The sequence below is a fragment of the Channa argus genome, chromosome 18 (assembly GCF_033026475.1).
Source record: "Channa argus isolate prfri chromosome 18, Channa argus male v1.0, whole genome shotgun sequence".
NCBI classification, from domain to species: Eukaryota; Metazoa; Chordata; class Actinopteri; order Anabantiformes; family Channidae; genus Channa; species Channa argus.
Genome location: NC_090214.1, coordinates 15629954 through 15656847, shown reverse-complemented (window position 1 = coordinate 15656847; position 26894 = coordinate 15629954). Strand labels below are relative to the sequence as shown.

At 39.0% G+C, this 26894-nt stretch overlaps 1 protein-coding gene across 1 annotated transcript in view; it reads left to right on the top strand.

Annotated features, from left to right (window-relative positions):
• The first annotated feature begins 7498 nt into the window (after positions 1-7498).
• Positions 7499-26894, top strand: part of lpar1 (lysophosphatidic acid receptor 1) — a 34721-nt gene continuing 15325 nt past the window's right edge. Inside the window, exons 1-2 of the mRNA XM_067483776.1 lie at positions 7499-7921; positions 24638-25393. Coding sequence (XP_067339877.1) covers positions 24655-25393 — 739 coding nt within the window. The 5' untranslated portion in view covers positions 7499-7921; positions 24638-24654. The remainder of the gene's footprint in view (positions 7922-24637; positions 25394-26894) is intronic.

Sequence of the window (26894 nt, the reverse complement as noted above, 5' to 3'; positions counted from 1 at the left end):
TCCTTTTGCTAACTTGTAGACGTTTGCCTTCCACTGTGGGACACCACGGTTTAAATTTGGTCTGTTAGGGGAGCTTCTATCACAGCAAGAGCACAAACGTTGCATTGCAGTCAAGACGCTAAGCAAACAGATTTCCCCATCGCTGGGTTCTGTGTGGTTCCACTCATTCCTCTCCATCCACACACACGCAGCACAAGACAACTTTCTATTTCAGATATTCATGAGATTTTCTGTTTTTCTCTTTTTTTTTCTCTCTCCACATCTCTACTTTAAGAAGACCATAAGGATATGTGGGAGCCATTATCGCCGAAAATCAATGTGGTGCAGAGAAACTTGATACAAATATTGAGATCAAACTTAATTTTGTGGTTGGTATGGAGCTGTGAGAAGTTTATAGTTTAAGTTTAAGTTTATAGATTTTCTTTAATGATGAGATCAGACTACATGACAATTGTCTTGTGAGATGGTCTCTGTGTCAGATTAGGTGATCATGGTGCTGTGGAATACACTTCACATTGGACCAACATTGATTGGATTCACCCAGTCTTTTGAAACTCTTCTCAAAAAAGAAAAAAGGAAAAGAAAGTGTAGATGATTTGTCCAAATGAAACAACCGATGCCTACTTTTTATTTTAAGATGATGGTGTTTAATGGTCATATTTTTAATCAAATTTACAGTTAAACAGGTTTTCAGCTCACCTTATAAATATGAACTAGAGGTAAAAAGAAGTTTTACCTGCTTCAGCTATTATCAGTGGAGATGGTGGATGTACTGTAGGGGGACATTTTGATTGGTTGGCTGGCAGGACTAACCCTCCGTCTGACCATCGGAGGCAATATTGTTGTACCATGTATGTATAATGACAAATAAAGCACTTTACCTTTTCTTGGCTGGTATTTAATTCAAAATCCTTTATCTATTTGGTAGAGGGAGACAAGTAGAACAAGGACAGAAGGAAGGCTTGATTAAGTCAGACATCCAGGGATTTTGTCATAGCTAGTTAAAACAGGCTGTATTGATTGTACATTTTCAAACGCACATAGCCATTTTTTTTTAGCTTTAACAAATCATTTTCGTTTATTACCAGCAACTAGTTCAAGTGTTAGCTTGCTAGAGATCACTGACACCTAACTCATCCCTCCCCGGGAGTTTTTCCAGCACCCTCTTTTTCGCTTTTGGAGGACTGCATTTTAAGTTGGAATAAGTGCACAGTTGCTGCCTATATGGCTACATAGCTGTCATCTAACTGATCACTGTCATTTACATTCAAATGTAACGTCAAAAAAATTATTCTTTACAAAATAGGCTACTTAAAGTGTAAACAATATCAAGTAGAACAAACACAGTAGGAAACACAATTACATCTGATACTGTTAATAAATGATCATCAGCGGTTTAGTAGAATGATTTACATGTACTGTATTTACTGTAACAAAAAACATGAAGCAACGCTGATCCAGAGAAAACAACGGAGTAAATTTTCATGTACTTTTCCATTTAATACTTATATATAGTTGTATAAAGATATATGAAGTCTCTCCACCCCCTGCACTACACAAAATTTACTTACAGAATTGCTGTTGCTGGAGCTGAGATGTTGCCTTTTGGCTTTAATTTTTGAGGATAATAATAACTTCGCTGAATCTAACTCGTTAGTTGAAGACAGTGTTATTTGAGAAGAAGTTTTTTTGAAGTATGTTGCCCTGATATGACATGAACGACACTTCTCCTCAAACAATTTGTATTTTTTTGGAATCCAGATGAATGGGATGTGTGTGTCCTGCAGACTGAATATATATTTCACAAATCACATGGGCTACACACCTACATCTGACTTAAACCATCTCTGCCTTACTCTCCCAAATTCTTTTGATCAGGCTTTGTTTATAATGTGAAAAGTATATTGTTATAAGATATGATGTGGTCGAGCACAAACACTGCACTGAATAATTGGCCTTTCTCATTTAACATGAATGTTTCTCAAAAAGTGCTTAAATCGTCTTATAAAGGAAATAGTTATGTTTGATGAGATGTATGATGCAAAATATATGACATAATGTTGGATCTATTGGGAAGGAATTAAGGGAAAATCACACACTCAACATGGAATTATATTAATGACTATACATACTATATAAATAAAATATAAACACAAACATATGTATTACAAATAAGTAAACAGATATTGCATGGATAGAATTTTTAAGAGCAAATTTAGCATATTATTGGTTCTATAGAATTCTGTAATGATACGAAGTTTACATTATCACTACCCAGAAATAGGGTCAGTCAGCATTAGAGCACAAAGTATCTTAGTAAATATTTTTTGGATAGATTTGAAACCAATTGGACCTTCAAATGACGTTGTCTTAAACCTTCACGACAGCCATCATGTCTTCTGAGTTCTCAGGACGGCCGACAATGATATCCTGTGGAAAAGACCGTGGTAAGTGTACTGTATAATCATCTGAACTCAGATTTATGTGTCTTTTTTAAATCCTGAAAACATCTTTGTAAACAAATGACATTATTTAGGTTGTATTTCATTGTAGAAAAAGTCAAAACTTTTTGGAAGTAGCGTTTGTATGAAGGTGTAACAATAAACTTAAAAAATACTTTAAGAGGATGTGAAACACATTTTAAGCTAAAGAGGAAAAGCAAAAACGCTAGCATGACAGAAATATCCAGCAATGAAAGCAGAGCAAGTAAACTTATCCACTCTACTGACCCCTGCAACAACATGAGTAAGAGGAAGAGGAAGGGCAGTGATGATGGACAGATGCATAGTAGAAGGATGAAGTGTATTAGCTTCACTTACCCCAGTGAGATGTCACAGGTGGATATCATAATTGAAAGAAGAAAAAGAAAAGCCTACTATTCAAGTAGAAAAAAGAAAAATAGTATCTTCACTGAACAAATTCATGATGAAGGTTTTATGTTGCAATGAGTGGTGAGACAACCTGCTGTCAAACTGTTGAAATTAAAACTAGAAACTGCAAAATTTCTTAATTTATTTTCTTGATACATACAGTACAGAACAACATGAACGTTATAATCAAGTTACCATATATATATATATATATATATATATATATATATATATATATATATATATATATATATATATATATATATATATATATATATTTGTTTTCGATAAGTACGTAATAGCTGCAGGTCTATCAGGGTCAGTTGAACCGTGCACAGCAGTTTCCTTGCTGGACTGGACCACCAGTTAGTACTAGTATTGGAAAAAACAGTCCTCTCTATGGACCTGTCCAAGTAGCTTGAAGCCCACAGATGATAAGGCAAGAAATCATCACAGTTATGGTCTAGGCAGACTACAGAGTGGTACAGCCAAGTTCCTCCATATGTTTTGTTGAAATAGACAGTTCAACACCACCAAGGACGTCTTTCACCGGGACATTAATTCAGAAAATATAGTTGGTTTGAGTCTGAAGAGCCAAGAGTCTGTATCATAGACTTCAGTTTCGGCAACTTTTCAAAGCAGAAACCTTGTTATTCTGTCTCTGAATAAATTACCTGTTCACACAAAGCTCCTCATGCTTTTTCTTTCTTTTCACCACCTTCTCATTAGGGCTAGGTACCCCTGCCTACTTACCTCTGGAGTGGTTTGAAAATGGGACATACTGGGCCTGTCCCACCACTGTTTGGCAACTGGGCACATTGTTCTACTCCCTATTGAAAGTTCACTCACTCAGGTCATAGCCATTGTACAACCACAGGCTTCATCAGTGGCCAGGTCCATATTAGTCCTGTGTTGTCAGACACTAACACACTTGCTTCAGGAAGCAAATTTATTCCTCACATTTTACTTCATGGTTCATTGTAGCTGCCTCCTAAAATTTTGAGCTCCTCTTTCTCTCTTGCTATTCAGACTGCAAGCTTTTGCTGAATCGGTCTCTGAGGAGCTACAGCTGTGCCCCTACCTAAGACAAACCAACCTTCCACCTGTTCAGCCTTCCTCCCTAAAGGGGCCTTCAGGTAGGTTCCTTCCAATAGCACCAGCTTTCTCAGCCTGAACAGAAAACACAATCTATTACGGCTCGGTAAGTATCTATTTTACTATTATCCTGTTAATTGTATCAATGAATGTTGTAATGTGTGGTTTTCTGGAAAATCAGTCATCTGTGCCTCTTTTCTGTTTAGTCTGCAACATTTTGCTGCTCTCATTACTCATCCAAGTAGCTTGTTGAGGAAGCAACTTGGATTAGTAATGTTTTTTCAACTCTTTTTCACTTTCTGCTAAGGTAAACTGAATCCCACCCCACCAGTGTCTGCTGTGTGTCCTACTGGATCCACTCAGAGCCTTTTCAGTTGGACTGTATGCAGTTTCAATGTTGGACCTTAACCCACCGCTGGATCCTGTGGAACCCAGGACATTTTATATATATACACATATATACACACACACACACACACACACACACACACACACACACACACACACACGTATATATATATATATATATATATATATATATATATATATATATATATATATATATATATATATATATATATATATATATATATATATATATATATATACATATATATATATATTACAGACTATATATATATATATATATATATATATATATATATATATATATATATATATATATATGTGTGTGTGTTACAGACAATAAAACTTATACCTACAAATATAAATTAAAACAGAACTTCAACAAAGATGCAACAATAACAGCCCAGTCACCTAAAAGCTTTTCTGAAGAAAAGTGTCTTCAGTTGCTTTTTAAAAGAATCAGCAGAATCAGCCACACGCAGAGTCAGGGGCAGTGTGTTCCACAGTCTTGGAGCCACAGACTGAAAAGAAAGATCCCCCCGAGTTTTAAAATGGGTTTTAGGGACCACGAGCAGATTTTGACCTAATAACCTCAATGCTCTCGAGGAGCCATAAGGGGTCAACAGGTCAGAAATGTACTCAGGAGCGTTGCCATGAAGGGCTCTATAAGTGAGCACCAACATTTTAAAATCAATTCTAAATTTGATTGGTAACCAGTGACGAGAATATAAAACCGGTGTGATGTGGAATATTCTACTGGTTCCAGTTAAAAGCCTCGCTGCTGAGTTCTGAACAATCTGTACACTCTCTTTGAAATGCCTCCTCTAAGATTTCTTCCCAACTTCCTCACAAGCTGAGGATTTTGTTTTTTTCTCATCATCTTTTTCATGGTGCCTAAACCACAGTACATCTATTTCTGACATAATTAATAAAAAGCAAAGTACCTTTCTTGGGGATATGTATTCTTTCATGACCATTGTTGAGCTTACATACCCCCGGCAAGGTAAAAGACGTGATCAGGAAATGTCAAACCATAAGATGTTGTAAATACTATCTGTGTAGGTAGAAGAAAAGTAACCCACTGCATATATGCAAAGCTCAACATTGGATCAATCCCCTTAACTGCAGTATTCCTTAGATCAATTCTGGACCTGAACCTTCATCACATGAACAGTTGGGCCAAGCTGCTGCTGGGCAGTATAGGCAAAAACTACAGAGGGCGCAGTGGGAAATAAAAACATAGTGGCATGTCCAGATCGGGCAGGCAGGGGCACTCAACACATTTTCAGTTAGTTAGTTAACGTGTTTCCTTTTATTCAGACCAAATCAGGGACTCTCTCTCTGTCATACACACACACACAAACACACACACATAGCTCCAAAACCATATATAATATTAGGCCACTGAATATGTGGATTGACTAAGCCTGTCTCCTAAAACAGATTTTTTATAAAACTAAAATGCAACCATTAACAAACCACTGCATTGCACTTTTTGTTAATGAGGATAAACATTGTCAATGTAATGGCAAGTTGCAAATATGCTGATGTTGAATTTATCAGTATTTCCTTTCTGCCCAAATATCAGATTTTTCAGTGGAACATACATTTTTGTGACCACAGCCCTGTTTAACTTTTTTATGGTATGTTTTTTTGTTTTATTGATCAAATCACTACACAAATGCTTAAAAAAGCTTCGCTTCTACTCATGTTTAGTCAGTTATAGAACCTGGATTAGATTGTTTTCCCTCCATTCATCCACACTGAGCTTTTTGATATTGAGCATTTACCTTAGTTGTACTAAAGTTCCTTGTCTGTAGTGATTCTTTGGTGGATTGTCACATCTTCATTATTCTCTTATCATCCAATGTGGTATGAACCCATTTGTATTCTGATTTTGAAGATGTACTAAGAGAGAAAACTTTCCTGAATGTGTCTCATGGCCAGACATTATTCCTGCCTGATTGCCTTAATTGCTTTTGTTAATAAGCTGAGCCTTTTTTAGTTTAATCTGTCTTCACTTGGGTGCAGCCAAAAAAGATTTTTGTGACAAATGTTTGATGACCGATGGCAACAGGGAAATTGCAATTGTGATATTGTGTTGATGTATGTCAGCCAGGTACCTCACCTTTTCAACATAAGTGAAGTGCCATTGACGTTATGTTCTAGTCCTATTGGTTACATACATACCATCCAATGCCCCCAAGGAATGTAAGATATTTGAATGTGAAGTTAAAAGCAAGTATATTTATGGCTTATACACTATTGTTAAAGCATAGATACTTTCATTAATTATTTATATCTTAAAGAATGGATTTCCCCGTATTAATCGTATTAACTGGGCAGTTTGCAGAATTACAACCAGAACCAAAGTAGTTTGCTTCAGCTAATCTTTGCCTTTTCAAATAAAGGGATGCAAACTTTTGTACACAACTGTATGTTGCCCCCAGGGTATCATGGCTTTGACACTCCACACATTTCAATCCACACCCGGGCTGGTTGGTTTACTACACACACTTCGCTAAGTGTTCACAGATGGTCTAAGTTGGCAGACATAACTTTTCTTACCAAATACCTACTCTTAACCTAAGAAATTCATACGAGAAGGTTTGAACTTTGCTTGGACGCCGGCAGCGGCAGACAGGAGGAAATATTTCCAAAAGGCTATATGATGTGGAAGGTTAATTGGTAAGGAAGACAATATGTCTTTGAGTCACCCAGTGTCAGCCTCATATTCTCTTTTTCTCTTTCTGTTTGCTTCACTCCACCCCTCTGCCTTCCTGTTTCTCTCTTAACAACTTACTGAAAAAAATGTGTTTCCAATTAGGTGCTGAGGGAAAAAGAACAACTCTCAACTGCGAACACTACAAGAGCTGTCTTAGGTAGCACAACATTTACCTCTGAAAATATAGAAGACTTTCATATTTTACTGGGCTGAAAGGGAAAGTATTAGTTGGTTTAATTAAATGCACTTGCTGCCAAAGAAGTTTCATCTGTCTGGTGTTTTCAAATCCTACAGCAGCTCTTTGCAAAGATTGTGTATTTGCAGTGAAATTCTGCAAAAAAAAAAAAAAAATCCTGAAAGTTTCAATGCTCTCTTTATGTGGTCATTTTTTTGTAGTGTGAGTGACGTCACGTGCAGTGTAGATGTGCGTGTGTGTGTGAGAGACCGAGAGAGAGAGAAAGAGAGCGGCCGTCGTTCAGTCAGAGGGAGAGAGACAGAGCTTAGTGGAGCAGCCGCGCCAGCGCAGAGAGGCACCGGGACACAGCAGAGAGCATCAACACTTCTTCATCTGACAAATACAAATAAAGGCATTTATACGAAAACCGACGTACTGGTGGAGAAACAATCGGAGGAGATACTGCTTTTGTGTACGGACATAAAATGAAAGGGTTACCTGGTTGTATATTGGATTTGGAATCTTTTTTTGCACTGCTGCGACTTTGACATACGGGTTGCGCAGGCAGAGCCCAGGAGATCTCTGCTGGAGGAATTTCAGGCAGCCCGAATAAAACTTGAGTTGGACACCAGGAACCAGTGAGGGAGTACACTAAACTATCTACTGCTCTCTCTGGAAAAAAACAGCGCTGTAAGTTTTAATTTTTCCTTCTTTGTAATTCTTCTTATTGAATGAAACCCTATAAATCCTCATTTGATCCACAGGCAAAAAAAAAAACAAAAAAAAACAAAACTTTTTTTCCTTTGGCACATTCTCTTATGCATGCAAAGTAGTGGGCATCTTTACATAATCAAAGTATACCTGCCACGTAGACGTGGCAATAAATATAAGCGGTTGAGATAAAGGCTTTGATAGCATTAGCAGATGTCCGAATCCACTGTGCGCACCGTTATTTCGATGGGAGACGCTCGGGTGTGCGCCCATAGAGAAGAGGAACGCGGCTGGTATGAAGGAGTTGTTGCGCCAGAGCTGGCTCTCTATCAAAGTCTAAGATTGGAACAATATTTGTGGAGAGGCGTGAGACGGAGGGGGAAAAAAAGCAGGCGTTGGGTATTTGAGTAAAAGTTTGACATCTGTCTTGATTTGCCACGCTGATCAACATTCAGAGAATGCGTTTGGAATTTTCTTTTAGCATTCTTCACCCAACCCTCCCCAACCCCACCCGACCCCATCTCATCCAGCATCATTAATGCAAGACCAACCACTTGTCTTGTCAGTTTCAGTAGTCTCTGAAACATGATGAGCAGGTCAGAGACACATTGACAGTCCAGACATTCCAAGTGGCATCCTATCCAGTATGTGCCTTAATGCTGTTTACTACCAGCAAAGACCCTCTATGCTGGAATTCGTGAAGCTGTGGGAAAAGATGTGGCACTGACCACCACAACAAGGTCAGAAATTTTAGTGTGATCATCAGAAAGACTGGCAATATTAACCTAAATCTCTGATTTCACAACAGAAATATCGAAATAAGTGTCTCCAGAAAAGTGTCTTGCAAATTTTTTGTTGCTAATCCATCAGATTTATTGATTGTGCTTTGCTTTCTGATCTCCTTAACCCTTTTCATTTTACCTCATTAATACTGATCTGGCACTCAAATGGCAACCATTTATGAGTGTGGGTGTATGTGTGTGTGTTTATTTGTGTATTCGCAAGAGACAGTGAAAACACTATTTGCCCCCCACCCAGAGCCACTAACCTCAGGGGGTCTTTGATGCTTTAGTGGAGTGTGAGGAGCCTTCACACTTCTATTAGGTCAGAGGTTTTCAAGTTGTTTGAATAATGAGATCCACATTCTCAAGAGAATGTTTTGTTGCAAATATGACCACTTCATTTTTCAAAACAAGTGGCATTCGACTGTTCATTTAAAATTTTAGGTACAGCTATCAAATCTTTAAGTGTTATTATTGATTCATACACATTATCCAAGATTGCACAGCAGCGTGGCTTACTATGTCATAAATGGAGATGAGATGGACATGATAAGAAGTGACAATGAGGCGTAGAGACAGACGACAGAGACAAGATTGATAGGCGAGGCTTTCTTGTGGCTGCCTCCGCAGTTGCAGCTTTAAAGTGGTAAAGTTTGAGCTTAAGTTAGATTGAATGATCTGTAATTCACTTAAGGAACACTATGATGTTGTTTTCCAAAACATGTCACTATTGATTTTTTTATTTACCAATCTTCCGAGCTCTCATGTACCTTTAGATTTGTTTAGGTTTGACATTTCAGTGGATATTCATACTGTGTCCTGAGAGACATGACCCACTAGGTCACCAGCCAAAAACATACTCATCTGAAAGCTCTTCCACACCTTGTAAGAGTTGTAGGAGATGCTGAAAGGTGAAACTAAAATTGAAGCGATACATTGATGCTTTTGACTTGTGACCTTCTTGTTCAAACTAAACAAACCTCCCACTGCAAAGACGTATCATCTCCCCTGAAAATGACTGGTTTATGTTTCCCTACATGAGCTCTGACATCCTCTAAAAGAAAAGGTCCTTGAAACATCTGTGTTGTGATTACTGAAAGCATGATTTCTCCTCCCCCTCGTCTAAGAACCTACATTCCACCAATTCTTACTCCCAACATCCAGATTGCTTCCACATTCATGCAGGTAACAGAGGCACATTTTTTTCAAAGCAATGTGGACAGGGAAATGATTCAAAGCAGAGTTCTGAAAGAGTATTAAAGATATAACAAATACATAGCTGTACCATCACTGCCACCATGTTTGAAGTATCTTCGGCATTGATTTAGATGATGGGTACGCTGTGGTTTTTGAGAGATGGATTTGGTCAGCAGCAATACTCAGGTAGGCTGCAGCAAATAAAGATGCTACCTGGTCCAAAGTGTGCCAAGAAAAATTGCCCACACACCATTACACCAACAGTCTGAAGGGTGAAACAAGGCAGGATGGATCTATGTTTTCATGTTGTTTACGTCAAATCCTGACCCTCTTATCCAAATGTTGCAGCAGAAATCGGGACTTTTTTGATCTTCTGTTGTCCAGTTTTACTGAGCCTTTGTTAATTACATCTTCAGATTTCCGTTCTTAGCTGACAGGGGTGGCACCCGGTCAAGAATTGATCTGCTTATCAACTCAAATCAATCAGGCCATTCTCCAGACACAGTATATGCTGACCTCTAGCATCAACAAGGCATTTTCACTCGGATAACTTTAAACCCTTTCAGTGTCACCACCCAGCTCACCTTTATAGCAGCTGTTTTGCTGTAGTAAAAATTCGGATTTTTGGCTGTTTGGCTGTTTATTGTCATTCACCACATTGATTAGTTTAGGTAACATCGATTATATAGCTCTTGAGGTTACAGAGTGTGAAAGTTCAGGTATAAAAAAAAATTTCAGATATCATTTCTAGACACCCTAAGGGGTGGCTGTAGCTCAGTTGGTAAGGCAGTCGTCCACGGACCACAGGGTGAGTGGTTTGATCCCCGGTCCCGGCTATATGTGTCTCTATGCAGGACACTGAACCCCTAACAGCCCATTCCCCTCCCCAGCTGTGCAGTGCCGGTCCAAGCCGGCAGAAATTGGGGAGGTTTGCGTCAGGAAGGGCATCCGGCATAAAAACTGTGCCAAATCAACATGCGGACAATGATCAGCTGTGGAGACCTTGAACTCACGGGATAAGCCGAAAGGGAAAAATAAAAACAAAAAAAAAATTCTAGACACCATAATAGTCATATTTAGGTGATTTGCATAAATCAGACAATTAAATATATATCTATGATTCATCAGAAATAAGGGTAAGCCACTCAGTTGAGCTGCCAATGTAAGGAGGCAGTTTAAACAGCCTCGCACAAGGTTAATTTCTCATTTTAAGTTGTACTGACACTGTCTTGAATGTAGCCGTCACCCCAATTACACAGCAACACACAATGGTCTGTCACTTGTGTGCCAGCTGCAACCACAACCATCAACTGTATGCCTATCTTTAAAAAGCCCTGAATGTTGCACTAAGACTTGATGACACCTGGCAACATGTTCAGTGATATCACATAGCCTTGGGTTGTCAGAAACATCTACTGTGAGCCTGCCCTCGATTTTTTTTTTATACAGAAAGTCCACACACGCACTCTTTATACTGCACAGAAGACAGGGAGAAGTGAAATAAAGTTTCTAACCACTTACGGCTAGACTCAAGGCAGACAATATGAAAACATTTCCAGACCAAATAAGTAGATTGCAAATATTTCAGACCCAAATGAAGCTTTTAGCACACTTTTAAGGAGGAAGACAAATTTCAAGCCGTTCATCTTGTCATCACACTAAAGGTAAAATTATGCTTTTCTGTGAGTACATATAAATTCAATGTGGACCTATGTAGAGAACGGTGTTATGGGTAACCATAAGTCATTTCTTCATTAGATATCATCCTTTTCCTTCATCAGTTTAGGGTTTTATTTATATTCGGTTAAACTTTGGTTTGTGGTTTTCTAAATGCAGCACTTGTTGACATGTATGTCTAAAAAAAATAAATATGTGAGCATCTCCTAACATAACCTGCATATGTTCTCTCCTCCATTGTTGACTATGCTGTGCAGCAGCCACTTGCACCTTTATTTAAAAGTTTTGACAGGGTGTAAAACAAACATGGTTGTGGTTTAAGATCGCGTGCTTCTGCAAGTTTCATACAGTGACAATTTGATCGTGACTAAAACTACCTCAAGTTATTCAGTGTCAAATACAACATGTCCATAAGTGACTATAGCAACATGTGTGTGGTGAGGAGCTGGAGGGAAAACTAGGAGCCTCCCTGGGGCCAATGTGACATGCAGCTCCAGAGTAGGCAGAAGTAATAAGACTGGTTGGACTATGTCATCCAAATCTAACTGTAATCCACTGATATGTTGTATAGAATGTATACTACACCCAGTCTTAACAGTTTGTGGTGTTATGTTGTAGGATTTTATTAGTGCTCATAGCAACACTCACAATAAAGCACATCACTTTGTGTCCTACTGGCAGGCACTTGGTTAATTGATGGTTTTGACAGACATGCTCTACACTTATCCATTCTAGCATTAATGTTTTACACACAGTAGGTTCTATGTGTTTTGCTGATTGTTAAGGAGATGTGCTTTTTCAACCCCCAACCCAGCAAAGTGCATTGTACTTATATATAAAAAAAAGCTGTGGTTTGGACAGGAAGCTGTGATGGTGACACTGTTGTCCACACTGTTGTGGGTTTGTGACATAGAAATGCTACAGTTCATTAAAATTGTCATTATAATTGACATTTTTTCCACATTATCTTTCAATGCGGTTATTATATGTTGGTAGACAACTCGGTTTGAAGATAAAGGTTTTGGGAGTCACTGTAAGAACTGTTTATCATATGTTCCAGTGGTTCTGTAACGTTTTGGCTCATAACATCCCCTGTCACAGGATACATCTGGTGTTTTAATAATTTCCCTTTTCATTTTGCTTCACTTCATTACTCCTTAGAGAATGCGCCCAGCGTTTGCTCTGTAAGCTAAAAAACAACTAGTAGTTAGCTGATTATTAAAGCTACAAAATGCGCTGACAGTTGAATGAAAGGTCATGTTATCGTTGAAACCCCTGCTGGAACCACGCCTCTCCCCAGAGTTATAAAAACAAATACTGAGAAAGAAATAAAACTGTGACAGAAAGAGAGAAAACAGGCAGGCGCATATCATATTTTACACACGGATTTGAAGCAATACATCAGTTCTTAACCTCTCAGTATACCTGTATAGCGCCGTTTGCTCCACAGGCTCATGCCCAATGTACTGATTAAAAATACTGTCAGTAAATAAACCATAGTTTAAAACAGATAATCTTTACTATAAAATGTAGGCAACACATGCAGTATCTGTGACAGCATGCATTGGCATTTTCTAAAGATGTAAAAAGGAGACTCTATTGTCCTGTAGTTGACCATTAAATTGTTTCTGAGAATCAGATAAAGAAATGTAAACACCACACAACAATGGAACTTAGACAGTGGGATATTGGTCAGAGTAAACAACAGTTTGGATCAGCTGATGGTCGCACCGCAACTTTGGCATGAGATATCAATGAATCACGTGCAGCCAGAGCAGCAGCAGTTTGAAACTCTGAAGTCAGTCATACAAAAGACAGAAAGAGGAACAGTAGTCTGCAAGAAAGAGGAAATTATTTTATAAACCAGCAAAGGTTAGGGATATCCCAAAATAATTATTTTCAAAAATATCACGTACAGTACAGTGTTTTATTTATTTACAAACTAGGAACTGAGCTAGTGGCTCCTATGAGTTGTTAAAACTCAAAGTATGATCAGTACATTTGCACTTCTTAGGATAGAAATGGATTCATATTTATGTAAAATGACAGTTCAGTTTCAGGCCATTTATAAAAACACAAAAGGTCAGCGCTTTCTAGACATACGTGTGTGAATGAGCTTATATACAGTTGCCTATATCAGATGAGCTATTTGATACTGACAACTGTATGTGATACAGAAAGTTTCATTTCATGTTGTGCTGTTAAATGGACATGTTGCACATTACTGTAAAGTGGAAAAACATGTTCTATTCTGCTGAAGTTGGAAAATCCATTGAAGATTATTCAGCTTCATTTAAGGGTGAAAGTTCTGCATACGTGAGTAAATCTCTAATGTGAGTGATATCTGGTAGTTTATTCATGAATAGTTCTCTGATTATTTACTTACAGTTCGGCTCAGCTACTGATTGCAGCAGATGTGACATGGTAACTGGAGCAAAGGAACTAACTACAAGGTAGTGGTGGCTGCAACAAGGTAGAAGTGAAAGGTTCTGTGTGCAGCTGTGGAGGTACACGGTTTCTTACCGAGTCCTGTGGGTTCAGCCATACTTTGAGAAACGGGTTCTGTGGGTTAGCTATACCTTCACAAACGGGTTCTGCGGATTCAGCCATACTTTGAGAGGCTCGTATCTACGAAACAGTTTGTGAGCGTGTTTGTGAGATAACTGTTCTTAAACTTGTATGTACAATTGGTTCGTCCTCAGCTTAGTTGAGAAGCAAATACAATAAATGTTCAATGTTCGTCATACAGTGAGCTCCGGAGTGAAGTACTTGTTGGACCATCAGATTCGAGTAAGATCGCCTCTACAAATGCATTAATATGGTCATAACTTTAATGTTGCAGCCTGTAATGATGCAGCTGATTTTAATGATGATCATATGTTTTGAATCCACAATTACTTTAACCTCAACGTCAGTGGTTTTCTTGCGTGAACCTAACCACAGGACTCTGAAATCGATCTCAGGTATTTAGCTTCCTTGCAACTCACTTTACGTTACTAAAAGTACCATTTTTGTCATTCACAAAATACGTTGCATCAATGCATAATGAAAAAGTTATTATGTTAGCTACAAAAGTGTAATCGTGTTTGCAGTTTAGTTGTATGAACACAAGCATCTGGTGTTCTTGACCATGCTTTTATTTCTCAACACTAGTGTGAAACTTCATTCAGACCCTAATAGAAATGGACAATATGACATTATGACTGTTTAGTGGCTGTATATTTTTTATTTTTTGTATTAAGTTTCTCAACTTTGATCTGACTAAATGCAGTCAAACGCATGCACACAAAACTAAAACTCGGGCAAAGGTTCAACCTTTGCATGACAACAAGGTGAAGCATACAGACAATAAGCGTGAATGGTTTCGGGGAAGTCACTAAATGTGCTTGAATGGCCCTTCTAAAGCCTGGACTTAAACCCTAGAAAATATTTGTGAACCTGGTGAGGCAGTTCACAGAGCTTTCAGTCTGATGTAGCCTGAGGATCCACTGGGGAGACTGGGATAAACTGGCCAAAAGTACAAAGCTTGTAAAGAGGTTCTTAAGCTCGGAATCTGCAATTGCTGCCAAAGGTCCTTCTACAAAGAACTGAATGGAAGCTCTGAATACTCATGTAAATGAGATATTTAGAGTCAATCTAGTTAATTCACAAAACAATTAAATGTGCAATTAGAATGCATTCCAAAGCCAGAATACAGCATTTATTTGATTTGCTTTTCATTTACATGTTTTGTAAAGCACTTTGTAATGACTGTAAGTGATCCATAAATATAGACTGTTTGCATTCAGCCTCTTCATTAAGTAAAACATGCTCAGTTTGGACTGATGTCAGGTCCTTGGATTGGCCTGTCAAGAAGGTTCCACTGCCTGGCCATTAAAGCTCGTTGCTTGTCTGCTCTGTGTTTTAAACATCTTATCCTGCTGCATTGTTCTACAAGTGGGAAGTGGACGACTATGAAAAGAATGGGGTCAACAAGTACACTGGTCAAGACACTTAACCTTTAAAGTGAAAGCCAGCACATTAACCTGATAGTTATTGGTTCAGATGTAACGTGCTGAAAAACAATAGAGGAAGGTTCACTTTCCAAAAACAAATGTTGATATTCAGGGATTTTATGAATGACACATTTAGTGATTTCTTTATGATGGAGGCAGTAACACACATATGCAAACCTTGCATTAAGTGAGCACTTGCACAGCATTTGTGATTTTGACAAGTGACCGTCCAGTCTATTTATTGATTGATGAATTTAAAGAACGCTTTTAGGTTAAACCATGAAGTCTCTGCAGACCGCACTGACGCAATGCAATATTGCATCTAAAATATATGGTGATGTAATCAGTGGAACATGTGTCCAATGAGTGAGTTTATTAGAGGCTGACTGACCACACCCAACAATAAGCTACAGCAAAACTTGACACATGTGGTAGAAGCTGTTTATCTGGATTCAGCTGTTCAATAGTTATAGGGTGGTTGCCACTACAAAAGTTGAAATACTGTTTCTGTGTTCTCTAGATTTATCTCTTTCAGGGTCGCAGTGGGGCTGGGGAAGCTTGTCTTTAAAAAACGAAAACAAAAAAAAACAAAACTTTTGAACAACATCCATTTTTGAAACAGGTATTGTTCGATTATTGTTCTCCGGTTCCTTTATTTTAGGCTTTTCTCTTTCTTTTATCACAATAAAGTAGTATTTGTGTGTATCTGAGTGCAAGTTCATGTGCAAATGTGTCTAAAGGTTGCACTTATGTATAACCTATTGGCTCTCAAAGCGCTTTACACTGCTTCTCATTCACCCATTTGCACTCGCAATCACACATACACTCAGACGCCGATGGGGGGAGCTGGCCAACGCTCACCAGGAGCAACTAAGTTGGAGAAGCTGGGGATCAAACCAACAACTGTGGGATTGGTGGACGACCACTCTACCTCCTGCGCCACAGTCGCCCTTGACTAATTTTAACACTGCAAATATAAATGCTTGTATACCTTACTCTATCTCTCTCTCTCTCTCTCTCTCTCTTTATCTCTCTTTCTCTCTTTCTCTCTCTCTCTCTCTCTCTTTCTATATATACATATATACATATATACATATATATGCATATATATACATATATATATTTTACACACTTTATTATTGATTCAGCCCAACATCACACTGACAGTGCCAACCACTTACAATGACTTGTTCCCATCACAGGAGATATGCCTCATATACCATGATTTCACTGATCATTGGCTGTGTTACATGTGACCAAAGTGCCCGTAAAGCAAAAGATGCAAATAAAACTGGGAAGCAAATTTCAGCTGTAAAAAAATGCAGAAATGCCACAAAGTTAAAGTGTGAAGTGGTGTACATGTACATGTAGCTTATGCTGGTCTAAAATACATTTCTGAAGCCTTTCTGAGAATTAATTTCAGGGTTGCATGTTTCCCTAGTTTCTGCCATTAAGCCTAAAACCTGCTTTACCCAAACATGTGCAACAAATCATAGCAGAGAGAACTTAACAGACACAAGCTTATTAGAGGACATTTGAAAAATGAAAGGGTGTCTTATGTGCTGCTCCACAAATAATAACCCCCAAGTCTGATCTTGGTTGTCAGTAAGTTTTCACTGGATGAATTCATAGGCAAATTAAAAGGCTTTTAGAGGTTATTTATGATTCTGGCTGTTATATTGAAATAAAACATTACTTTCAGTGGCTTTGGACAAACCAGAAGCCAATGTTAAAGTCATTCTCTATGGAGTTGTGTTTAGAACTAACATTTTGTCTTTTTTTCCTCTGGGAATAAAACATTGGTCAGAATTTGGCCAAAAGTAAATACTCCACACGTGCTTCTGTCTGTCCAACTGAATGAAGGAATGAAGTTATGAGTCAATGTAACATACAAATTGAATCATGGTAATCACAGCTATGCTAGTTAACTGAAAAAAGCTAAAACAAAAAATATTAATCCATCCATCCATTATCTGTAACCGCTTATGCTGTTTAGAGGGGGCTGGAGCCTATCCCAGCTGTCATAAGGCGAGAGGCAGGGTACACCCTGGTCACCAGTCCACGTCAGGGCCAAGACAGAGAGACACACACAGACAGACAACCCTTCACACTCACATTCACACCTACGAGCAATTTAGAGTCACTACTTAACCTGTGTTACATGTGTTTGGCCTGTGGCACGAAACTCACAAAGCGAGAACATGCATTCTCCACACAGAAAGGCCACAGCCATTGGATATGAACCGGTGGACCTTCTAGCTGTGAGACGGCAGCACCACTTAACCACCGTGCTGCCCCGCATGGCTATAATCATCAATGTTAAAAATACAAAAAGCCTAAGGGCTTGTTTCCATTGTGGTTCTCCACATGTAACAAAGAACCAAAAAGAAAGAACAACACAAGACTTACTGTACATACCAGCAATACCAACCATCTTAACATGGCCAGGTACCAAGCCATATATACCTGATGTGTAATTTAAATGCGGTTTTAAAATACTGTACTTTCAACAGCAGGAGAACATTCTATTGTATTCTATTATAGTCTATTGTAGTTAAATATGGCCAAGTTTAAAAGACTAATTACATTCTACTCCATGCTTAGTCATCACACTTAAGGATTAAACATGTGTCACTTTGAGGCTTTCTGTGCTGAGATGGCTGTAGTTAAGTGGTTGGAGGAGGATCATCCACTGATGAGCCATGAATCAGCCCCTTCGCGGCTGCAGTCACACATGACTCAACACCAGCCCTCAATCCAACCCTTGTCCTGAGCCCTTCCAGTATGCAGCAACTGTTTGAGAATATTTGCAAGTGTGAGGGTGTGTGTGCATGTGTGTGGGGTGTGTGCAGTCACCCATGATGTTAAAAAGAAAGCTAGAGAGTGAAAGCCTATGTGTGTAAGAGTGTTGTATGCATGTGTGTATTCTGGGTTGTAGTTGAAGTCCTGGTTCTCTGCTTTCTGGGGTGGGAGCACGGAAACAATGGGTACATTGTGCGGAGAGTTGGCAAAGAGGAGAGGAGGAGGAGGGGGAGGAGGGGGAGGTGGAGAGGAGACGACATAAGAGGAAAGCTATGGAACAGGAAAATGACAGAAGATGAGTAGAAGGGGAAGAAGAGAGGGAGGGGGGAGGAGGAGAAAAAAGGAGAAGTTAGAGAAATTTAGATGTGAGGTGATGTAGAACAACAAAGAAATAACAACCAAGAAATTTGGTGAGTGGAGTCACAAGAGAGAAAGAGCAAAATGTAGAATAGGGCACTTTGGGAAAAGGTTACGAGAAGAGGAAAACCGAAAACAGTGAGGTAGAAAAAACGGGACAAGAAAGCTCAGGAGAAAAAAGAGAATGTAGTTGAGAGGGCGAAAAGTAAAGGGGGAAAAGGTGGTCTAGTTTGGAGCAATAGGAAAAAAAAAACAACTTGTGATGCCAGAAGGAGGAGAAGAGAAAAAAACTGGACGGCAAAAGAGGAGAAGAGTCAGGAAAATACGACACGTGAAAGCAGATTATATGAATAAAGGAGGAGAAATGGAAGAAGTATGGAAAGTTATAGGTTAACTCCTTTTCACGTGTCACATATCAGACACACACAAAGCCAAAGCAGGTCACTGACAAATGCAAATCTGTGTGTCAGGGCCATGTTCCATATTGATATATCTGTATACAGAGTCCACCTCCTATCAAATCTAGCCTCACATATTTATCACAGTTCTGCATCTCCACCTCAAAACACCTGGACATTTATCAGTCAATTAGTGGTTCATAAAACCTTGGGATAATGGTTGAAAATACGTACTAAACATAGCAGCGCTGCAGATGAGGAACCATAGTGACAAATATGTTTGAAGAAGTAAACAAGGGACTCTGACACATCTTTACCGTCAAAGTGAAGACAAGTTTCACATATAAACACTATCTTTCACTCTCAGATGTTTCCTGTATCACTCAAAATTCTGCACAGCTGAACTCTATGGTTTATCTGATTGATTTATTTTTAATCCTTATCCTAAAATAGTTCCACACCACCAAATAGCATGACGATACACCAGCTGTTGCACAATGAGATCATCATTCAGTGTAATTCATGCACATACCTGTAATCAATCAACCTTTGGTGAAAACAAACAATCCCATCGAAGCTACAAAACACAGAGCCAAGAATTTACTCTGGGATGCTGATGAACAGCAGAGGCTATTTCTTGGATGATAAAACATTAACATTTGTTCGACTAAACTTTAACATCCAATGAGATCAATGAGTCCATGTGGGGTGTAATCTACATCAGTGTGAACTCTTTTATCAGAGAATGGCCAGACACCAGTCAAATACACTAACACTGTTCACTAAAACAGACTAAACCTTCTCTTAGTGTAGAAATAACATGTCAAACATAAAATTCAGTGGTGTTCCACTTAAAGCTCTCTTCACCTCTCACCAATGTATTAACAACAGCAACCATTTGGCAGGATGATGAATTTCCTAGAGACAGAACTGGCTTTGTTGAATTTACAACTTTGGTTGTAGCATTGATTTGACTGGACCTATGGTAGGCTGTCCCACCACCGTCCAAAACATGCACTTATATGTGTCTGAGTGTGAAAACTTGTCTCTGTGTGTCTTTATATATCAGCCCTGAGATAAACTTGAAAGCCTGACCAGGGTTTACCCCACTTTTTCCCAGCTTAGCCTTAAAAAAGATGAGCAGTTTAGATAATTTTTTGATTTTTTTGATTTTATGAGGCTCAGATTAAGGCTTAATTCAACATTCAGTTTGTGTTGCCTATGTTGAGGGCAGTGGGTAGTCGCAAGAAATATTGCTAACTAGAAAACCAAATGTTTAGTAGTGACCTGTTTAAAGGACACAGGGGTACACATGGGGCGACTGTTTCGCAGGAGGTAGAGCATTTGTCCACCAATCCCAGGGTTGTTGGTTCAATCCCTGGCTCCTCACATGTTGAGCAAGACACTAAACTCCAGCTTAGTTGCTACTGGTGACTGTTGGCCAGCTGTATAGCATCAATGTGTGAAGGGGTCAATGAGAAGCAGTGTAAAGCACATTGGGTACCAATAGGTAGAAAAGTCCTATATAAGTGCAGACCATTTCCATTGATCTTAGACCCTTATCTTTTGTTCATGCCACCCAAAAGCCCTGTTACACTTCATCGTAAGGTTATGGGGCACATGTTGTCATGGTTGCAGTAAAAACGATATGTTTATGGTAAGGTAATGACTACGGTCAATCTTCCTCAGTAAGTAAGATTATATCTATGTCCCATCAGTCCACCCTGTCAGACTGTTTTGCTCTGTTGCTCCTGCTAGAATTAAACAGACTTTGTGTAATTTTTGGGCACTTGCTGAACAGAAACTGTTACTTCTTTACAGACAGTGTTACATGTCGTTATCTATCACTCTGTTACATGATGACGTGATTGGTTTCATTTTTAAACAGCTTCAAGAAGGGTTCAGACTTTATCTTGTTGAGCCGTAACCAGCTTTTAATATCCGAGGAGTGGTTGAAATATCTCCTGAACGGTGTGTCATTTAATGGTGTAAACAGTACATTTGAGTTTATATGTTTGTTCATTTTGAAACAATCGCATAAATTATCTTTAACTGTTACAGTGAGAGAGAAACTACATGAATCTACGAGTGTGTGTTAATTAGTTGCATGTAATGAATATGCTGGTCATGCTTGAGTTATGACCTCATTTGTATGAATTCAAGGGTGGTCTTTTCACACTCTGTCAGACACACACACACACACACACACACACACACACACACACACACACAAACAAAACAAAACACACTTTCTTCTCGCTCTCTCTTGCACAGCTAGATTTTATCACACTTTACTAACAAGCATAAGGACGGCACAGCAAGCATTTTGTTCTCTATCTTTAACACCAGGGGTTCAACACATTGTACACACACACACTCTTTTTACCCTCTCACTCTCTTTCTCTCTCTTAAACACACACACGCATGCACGCACACACACACACAGACACACACAGACACACACTGACACACACCCTGAGATACTTCAACAACTTAGTCATTGAAACTTTCTTTTTTATAGTGCATTCATACACACCCAGGTGCCGGAACATAGAAAGTGAAAAATCCCCTCTTTCTCTGTACTCCTTTTTGCTCAATGTTACTCTTACAAGACTTTCACAAGACAGCATACAAGCATGCATACACGCGGACACACACAATGAAAGGATCTCGTTCTGCAGGCTCCAAGACTCTGATAAAAGTGTTGGGAATGTGAACTGAGAGGCCACTGACACTTCCTTCACTTTCTAGTACTGACAACTTGCCTCAGGCATCTTACGTCCTGGTGACTGCTCCCCTTTGAGCGTGTAATAGCCATAAACTTCAGATGACAAGCAGAAGAGATTGACTTTCCTCTGCTGTGGAAGTTAGTGGTAGATAGTGAGTCTGACTCCCAGTTCATTTATCCTGCATTTAGTTTTGCTGCTGCCACTCAGCTTCTCCTTGGCTTAGTTACTCCTCTAATGGTTTAGTTACTGCTTTGTCTGGATATAAGTAGCAATTAAAAAAACCCAAATGACATGGTTTCATAATGTCCTTTCTAAAGTCATTTAGAAAATCACTATAGACGCCAAAAGAAAGGGACAGAAAGAATACAAAAACCTTTATAAACAGAAAAAGGCTTCTGTCTGTCTGCATTTTGTAGATTTTGTTACCCACAACTCTTCCATTAGATTTATGATGGAACCTATTAAAAGCCGGTACAAAAAGGAGGGATAATTACCTTTGCTTGTAGTTAAACTTGAAAATTTGTGAATCTCTGCTTTAAAGGGGGCTTATTGTTTTGAGGGGTTTCCCCCTCCCCAGCGATGCAGTGCCGGTCCAAGCCCGGTAGAAATTGCGGAGGGTTGCGTCAGGAAGGGCATCCGGCGTAAAAACTGTGCCAAATCAACATGCGGAAAATGATCCGCTGTGGCGACCCCGAACTCACGGGATAAGCCGAAAGGAGAGTAGATTGTTTTGAGGGGTTTAGAGTTACATTAGTTTTAACAAAGTCATTGGTCATCATTTACATGTAAAACACATTTATGCTGCACCTAAAAAAACATGCCGCCCTATTATAAAAATTACTGACCAGTGTGTATATTTGTCATTTCTTTGCCAAAATCAGCATGCAGAAATTAAACAGATACATCCGGCCTGTCTGGAGTAGTACAGTATTACTAATAATTAAATACAGCTAATAGAATCACTCCGATTTCAGTGAAAAGACAATAACATGTTACTCCAAGCAAATATGGCTGCAGATAGAGATCCCTATCAGCCTGCCTCAGGAAATTGGAGATATGATAGTCCAGAAAAGCATTTATTTAATTAATTTGCACTTCCTTTATAAAGTAATTGGTGCACTGCCATTCTTAACACACACCCATTTTGGCTAAGGAATGATGTAGTGCACTGCCAACTTTATGGGCTGGCCGTCAGCATAGCTGTTAGGCAGCATTTGGATTAAAAAAATAGTTTAAATTTAGCATTCATATCATAAGGTTCAATGGAACAAAAGCACAGTTGTGATTTAAATTATACGGTAAAGCTACTGGCTGAATTCTTCCAAAACAGTATTTTACCAGTGAGATTAACTACAGTTGAGGTGTTGAAAAATATTATTAACCAACTTCAGCTTTCACAGCTTTCAACAGCACTTCATTTTCCCAGGAGAATCTCTAATATTTTTAGAAATTAAAGTTTTCCAGCATTTACATTTTTTCCACGAAGAAATAAATAAAGTCTTGTTTGCAGTTCGGTTTTGCACAGTGTGCAGAGATAAAAAAGAGGCTTTAAATGATTGGAGCTATCATATTAGAATAAAGGTGTTCCACAAAAACACTGGACTTTGACCCGGAGCTTCTAATACTTGTTCATTCCTTCCACTCTTGTTTCTTCAGCTGTTTCCTCTCTTTCTCTCTCCCCCTCTCCCCTTGTTTCGGGCCCTGAGGTCACTTATCTGGGGCGCAAAGCAAGACTTGCCAGCACCTGTGCGGGAATAGCGTTTATTAGACACGCACACACACTTCTGAGAAAAATGTTTCAGTTAACTCATCAATATTACGTTGCTGTGTTGCTTCTTAGTCTAGTTTTCTTTGTTTCCGCCGTTGCATTTTGTGAAAATGAAAGCAGGGATGCTCAGAAGCATGCAGATGCACAAACATGCACATCATCACAAGTTTTCTTTCTAACAATTGTGTTTAGACCTTTTTCTCAGCTAAGGATGGCTGCTTTCTCTATGTGAAACAATGGACACACACAAACACACACACATGCACGCACACACACAAACACACACACACACATACACACAAACAAACAATTGACCAAGGTTGCAGTTGAGTCTAAATCCAAAGAGGATTTTTGTTTGGAGGTGGCTTAAGTCCACATGTCCACTGATTGTGGAATATATGTATTTTCTTGAAAAAAGATTAACTTGTTGTTGAATAAGACAAATTTAAACAAATCATCCATTCTGTTTAGTGTAGAGATCTTTTGTTTGGATACCCTAAACCCATACAAGTGCACATTGCAAGCATTACTTTAAAAACATTTATGCTTTAAATGACTGTTTAAGTGCACTTTTGGCATATAATAGCTATTTGATTATGTCATCACATCCTTGCAATAAAGAAGAACAAATCATGTTAATGCTTCATTTTTCACTTTTTCATTAGTTATCTTAGAAAAACAGACTCATGCAGTAGGCCCAGACTCTCACACAAACACCGTAAAGATTACCATCACTGGCATCTGTACAATTTCTAAGAAATTCCCAGAGAATCGCAGTAACCGGGAGTCCATCTGTTCAGGATTCAGGTTTCATTTACACAGTAATACAATCAGAACCATCTAATCAATCCACTGAAGATCTGATCTACTGAAGAAATCTAGTGTTTATGTGTTATCTTCACTGTGTTGGTATATTTCCGAGGTTGTGTGCATTGCATGAATACGTCCATCACACAACTTTATCTAATGTTGTTTATTTTCATCTTTCAGAAAGCACCACTATCACCATGGATGAGGAACAGTGCTACTACAATGAGACCATCGCCTTCTTCTACAACCGCAGTGGCAAGTACCTTGCTACTGACTGGAACACTGTCAGCAGACTGGTAATGGGCCTGGGCATCACCGTGTGCATCTTCATCATGCTTGCTAACCTTCTGGTGATGGTCGCCATCTACGTCAACAGGCGATTCCACTTCCCCATCTACTACCTGATGGCCAACCTGGCAGCTGCTGATTTCTTTGCTGGACTGGCCTACTTCTACTTGATGTTCAACACAGGACCAAACACGAGGCGTCTGACTGTTTCAACGTGGCTTCTGCGCCAAGGCCTGATTGATACCAGCCTGACGGCATCGGTGGCCAATCTGCTTGCCATCGCCATTGAGCGCCACATCACTGTGTTCCGCATGCAACTACATACACGAATGAGCAACCGACGTGTGGTGGTTGTTATTGTTATAATCTGGACCATGTCCATCGTTATGGGGGCCATCCCCAGTGTGGGCTGGAACTGTATTTGTAGTATTAAGTCTTGTTCCAACATGGCGCCGCTTTACAGCAACTCCTACCTGGTCTTCTGGGCAGTGTTTAACCTGGTGACTTTTGTCGTCATGGTTACCCTGTATGCACACATCTTCGTCTATGTTCGGCAGAGGACCATGAGGATGTCACGCCACAGCTCTGGACCACGACGCAATCGAGATACCATGATGTCTTTGTTGAAAACCGTGGTGATTGTGTTAGGTAAGGAAAAAAAGAATAAATTAACAAAAAGTGCTGGAAATGCAAATGTACCTCTCATCTGTTACATCTGCTCTCAGCAGTTTTTTCCAGTAATCTTGTGGCTAAGCTTCCCTCCTTGCTTAGACACAGGAAACCCATCTATCTGTGTAACACTGAGTGTGATATCTGAAGTCATCAGCAGAAACAGAACAATGAATCTGTTGATGGGTCTCTGAGTCCAACCATTGTGCCTGACTAGCACGACCGAAAGCCTCACATACATCACCTCTAACTGTACGTTACAGGGTTGTTCAGTGCAACGTGAATATATATTTTTGTACTGTATTTGTTAAAATTTAGACACTCTTGCATTTAAATTATGTTTAAATTTGCTCATACCAAATAGGTGAACAGTATACGAGTATAGAAGATACAGTTTTGCTCTGCTGTATTAGTGGAAAATAGCGGTTCTGCTATTTTGATAGATATGGTTTGTTAGATTTACAGTAATACAGCAATAACTGTAATAACTGTAAACGTCTAACCTGATTCAGCCTCTCACTGGGTGGAGTGCATTATTGTTATTAGTGCTGGTTTCATTATAACAGTCAGCTGAAAGTTATTTTTTCCTTTTAAGCAAAATGATGTTGAAAGCTAAAAGATGTATGGTACTGCAAAGTTTGAAATAAGTGATTTGGTGGAAAACAATTTAAAGACCATTTACTGCAGGAAAGGGTTATGGAAAAGTGACAGAAGAACTTGCAAATTGTCTTTATGACAACTCTTTTCAAGCACTTACTAGCATCTCATATCATTTATCATGTGGGAAATATTATGAAACTTTATTCTTTCCTAAGAATTTTTAATTATTCCTTAATACAGTATTGTTTCTCCTTCCTTTAATGAAACAGCATCTGCTTTATCTTCACACTGAGCTCTGAATGCCATTTGACAGTTTTATGTCCAAGCATTCAACAGGAGATGTGTCTCCCACTTTGCAAGTCTCCAGGCCTCTTCAGTGGTATGTAATAATAGAGGCATTTTTTAACATGTATTGACTTAAACACAGTAGCACAGTAGCAGAGGAACTGCTGTGTGCAGAGTAAGTTGGAGTGTGAATTGTGGGAAAAGGATTTGTTAGTGCCTGGAAGCAGCACGTGTTGGTCCTAGACAAAACATACCAAAGGATTCCCTGTGATCTGTCTTCTATGTGTTGAGTTGTCTCATACTGTTGTCTCCTGTTGTCTTTACTCCACACTTCAGTCAAAGCAGTAGATGACAGAATGTATGTATAAAAGTGGAGAAGATACATGCTGCTTATGCTTTGTGTGTAACCTGTCTCATTGTTCAGCCTTGTTTACAGACTTTGGAATAATTCATATGAAGAAATGTTGGTTGTGACAGTAAAGGTTTCTTTTTTATTTCAGTACAGCCACATGACCTGCGAAAGTCTTAGCTTCACCATATTTTCCAATGTTTCATAGCGTAACTCAACTTTGAAAGCCAGATTCTGTGATTGCTG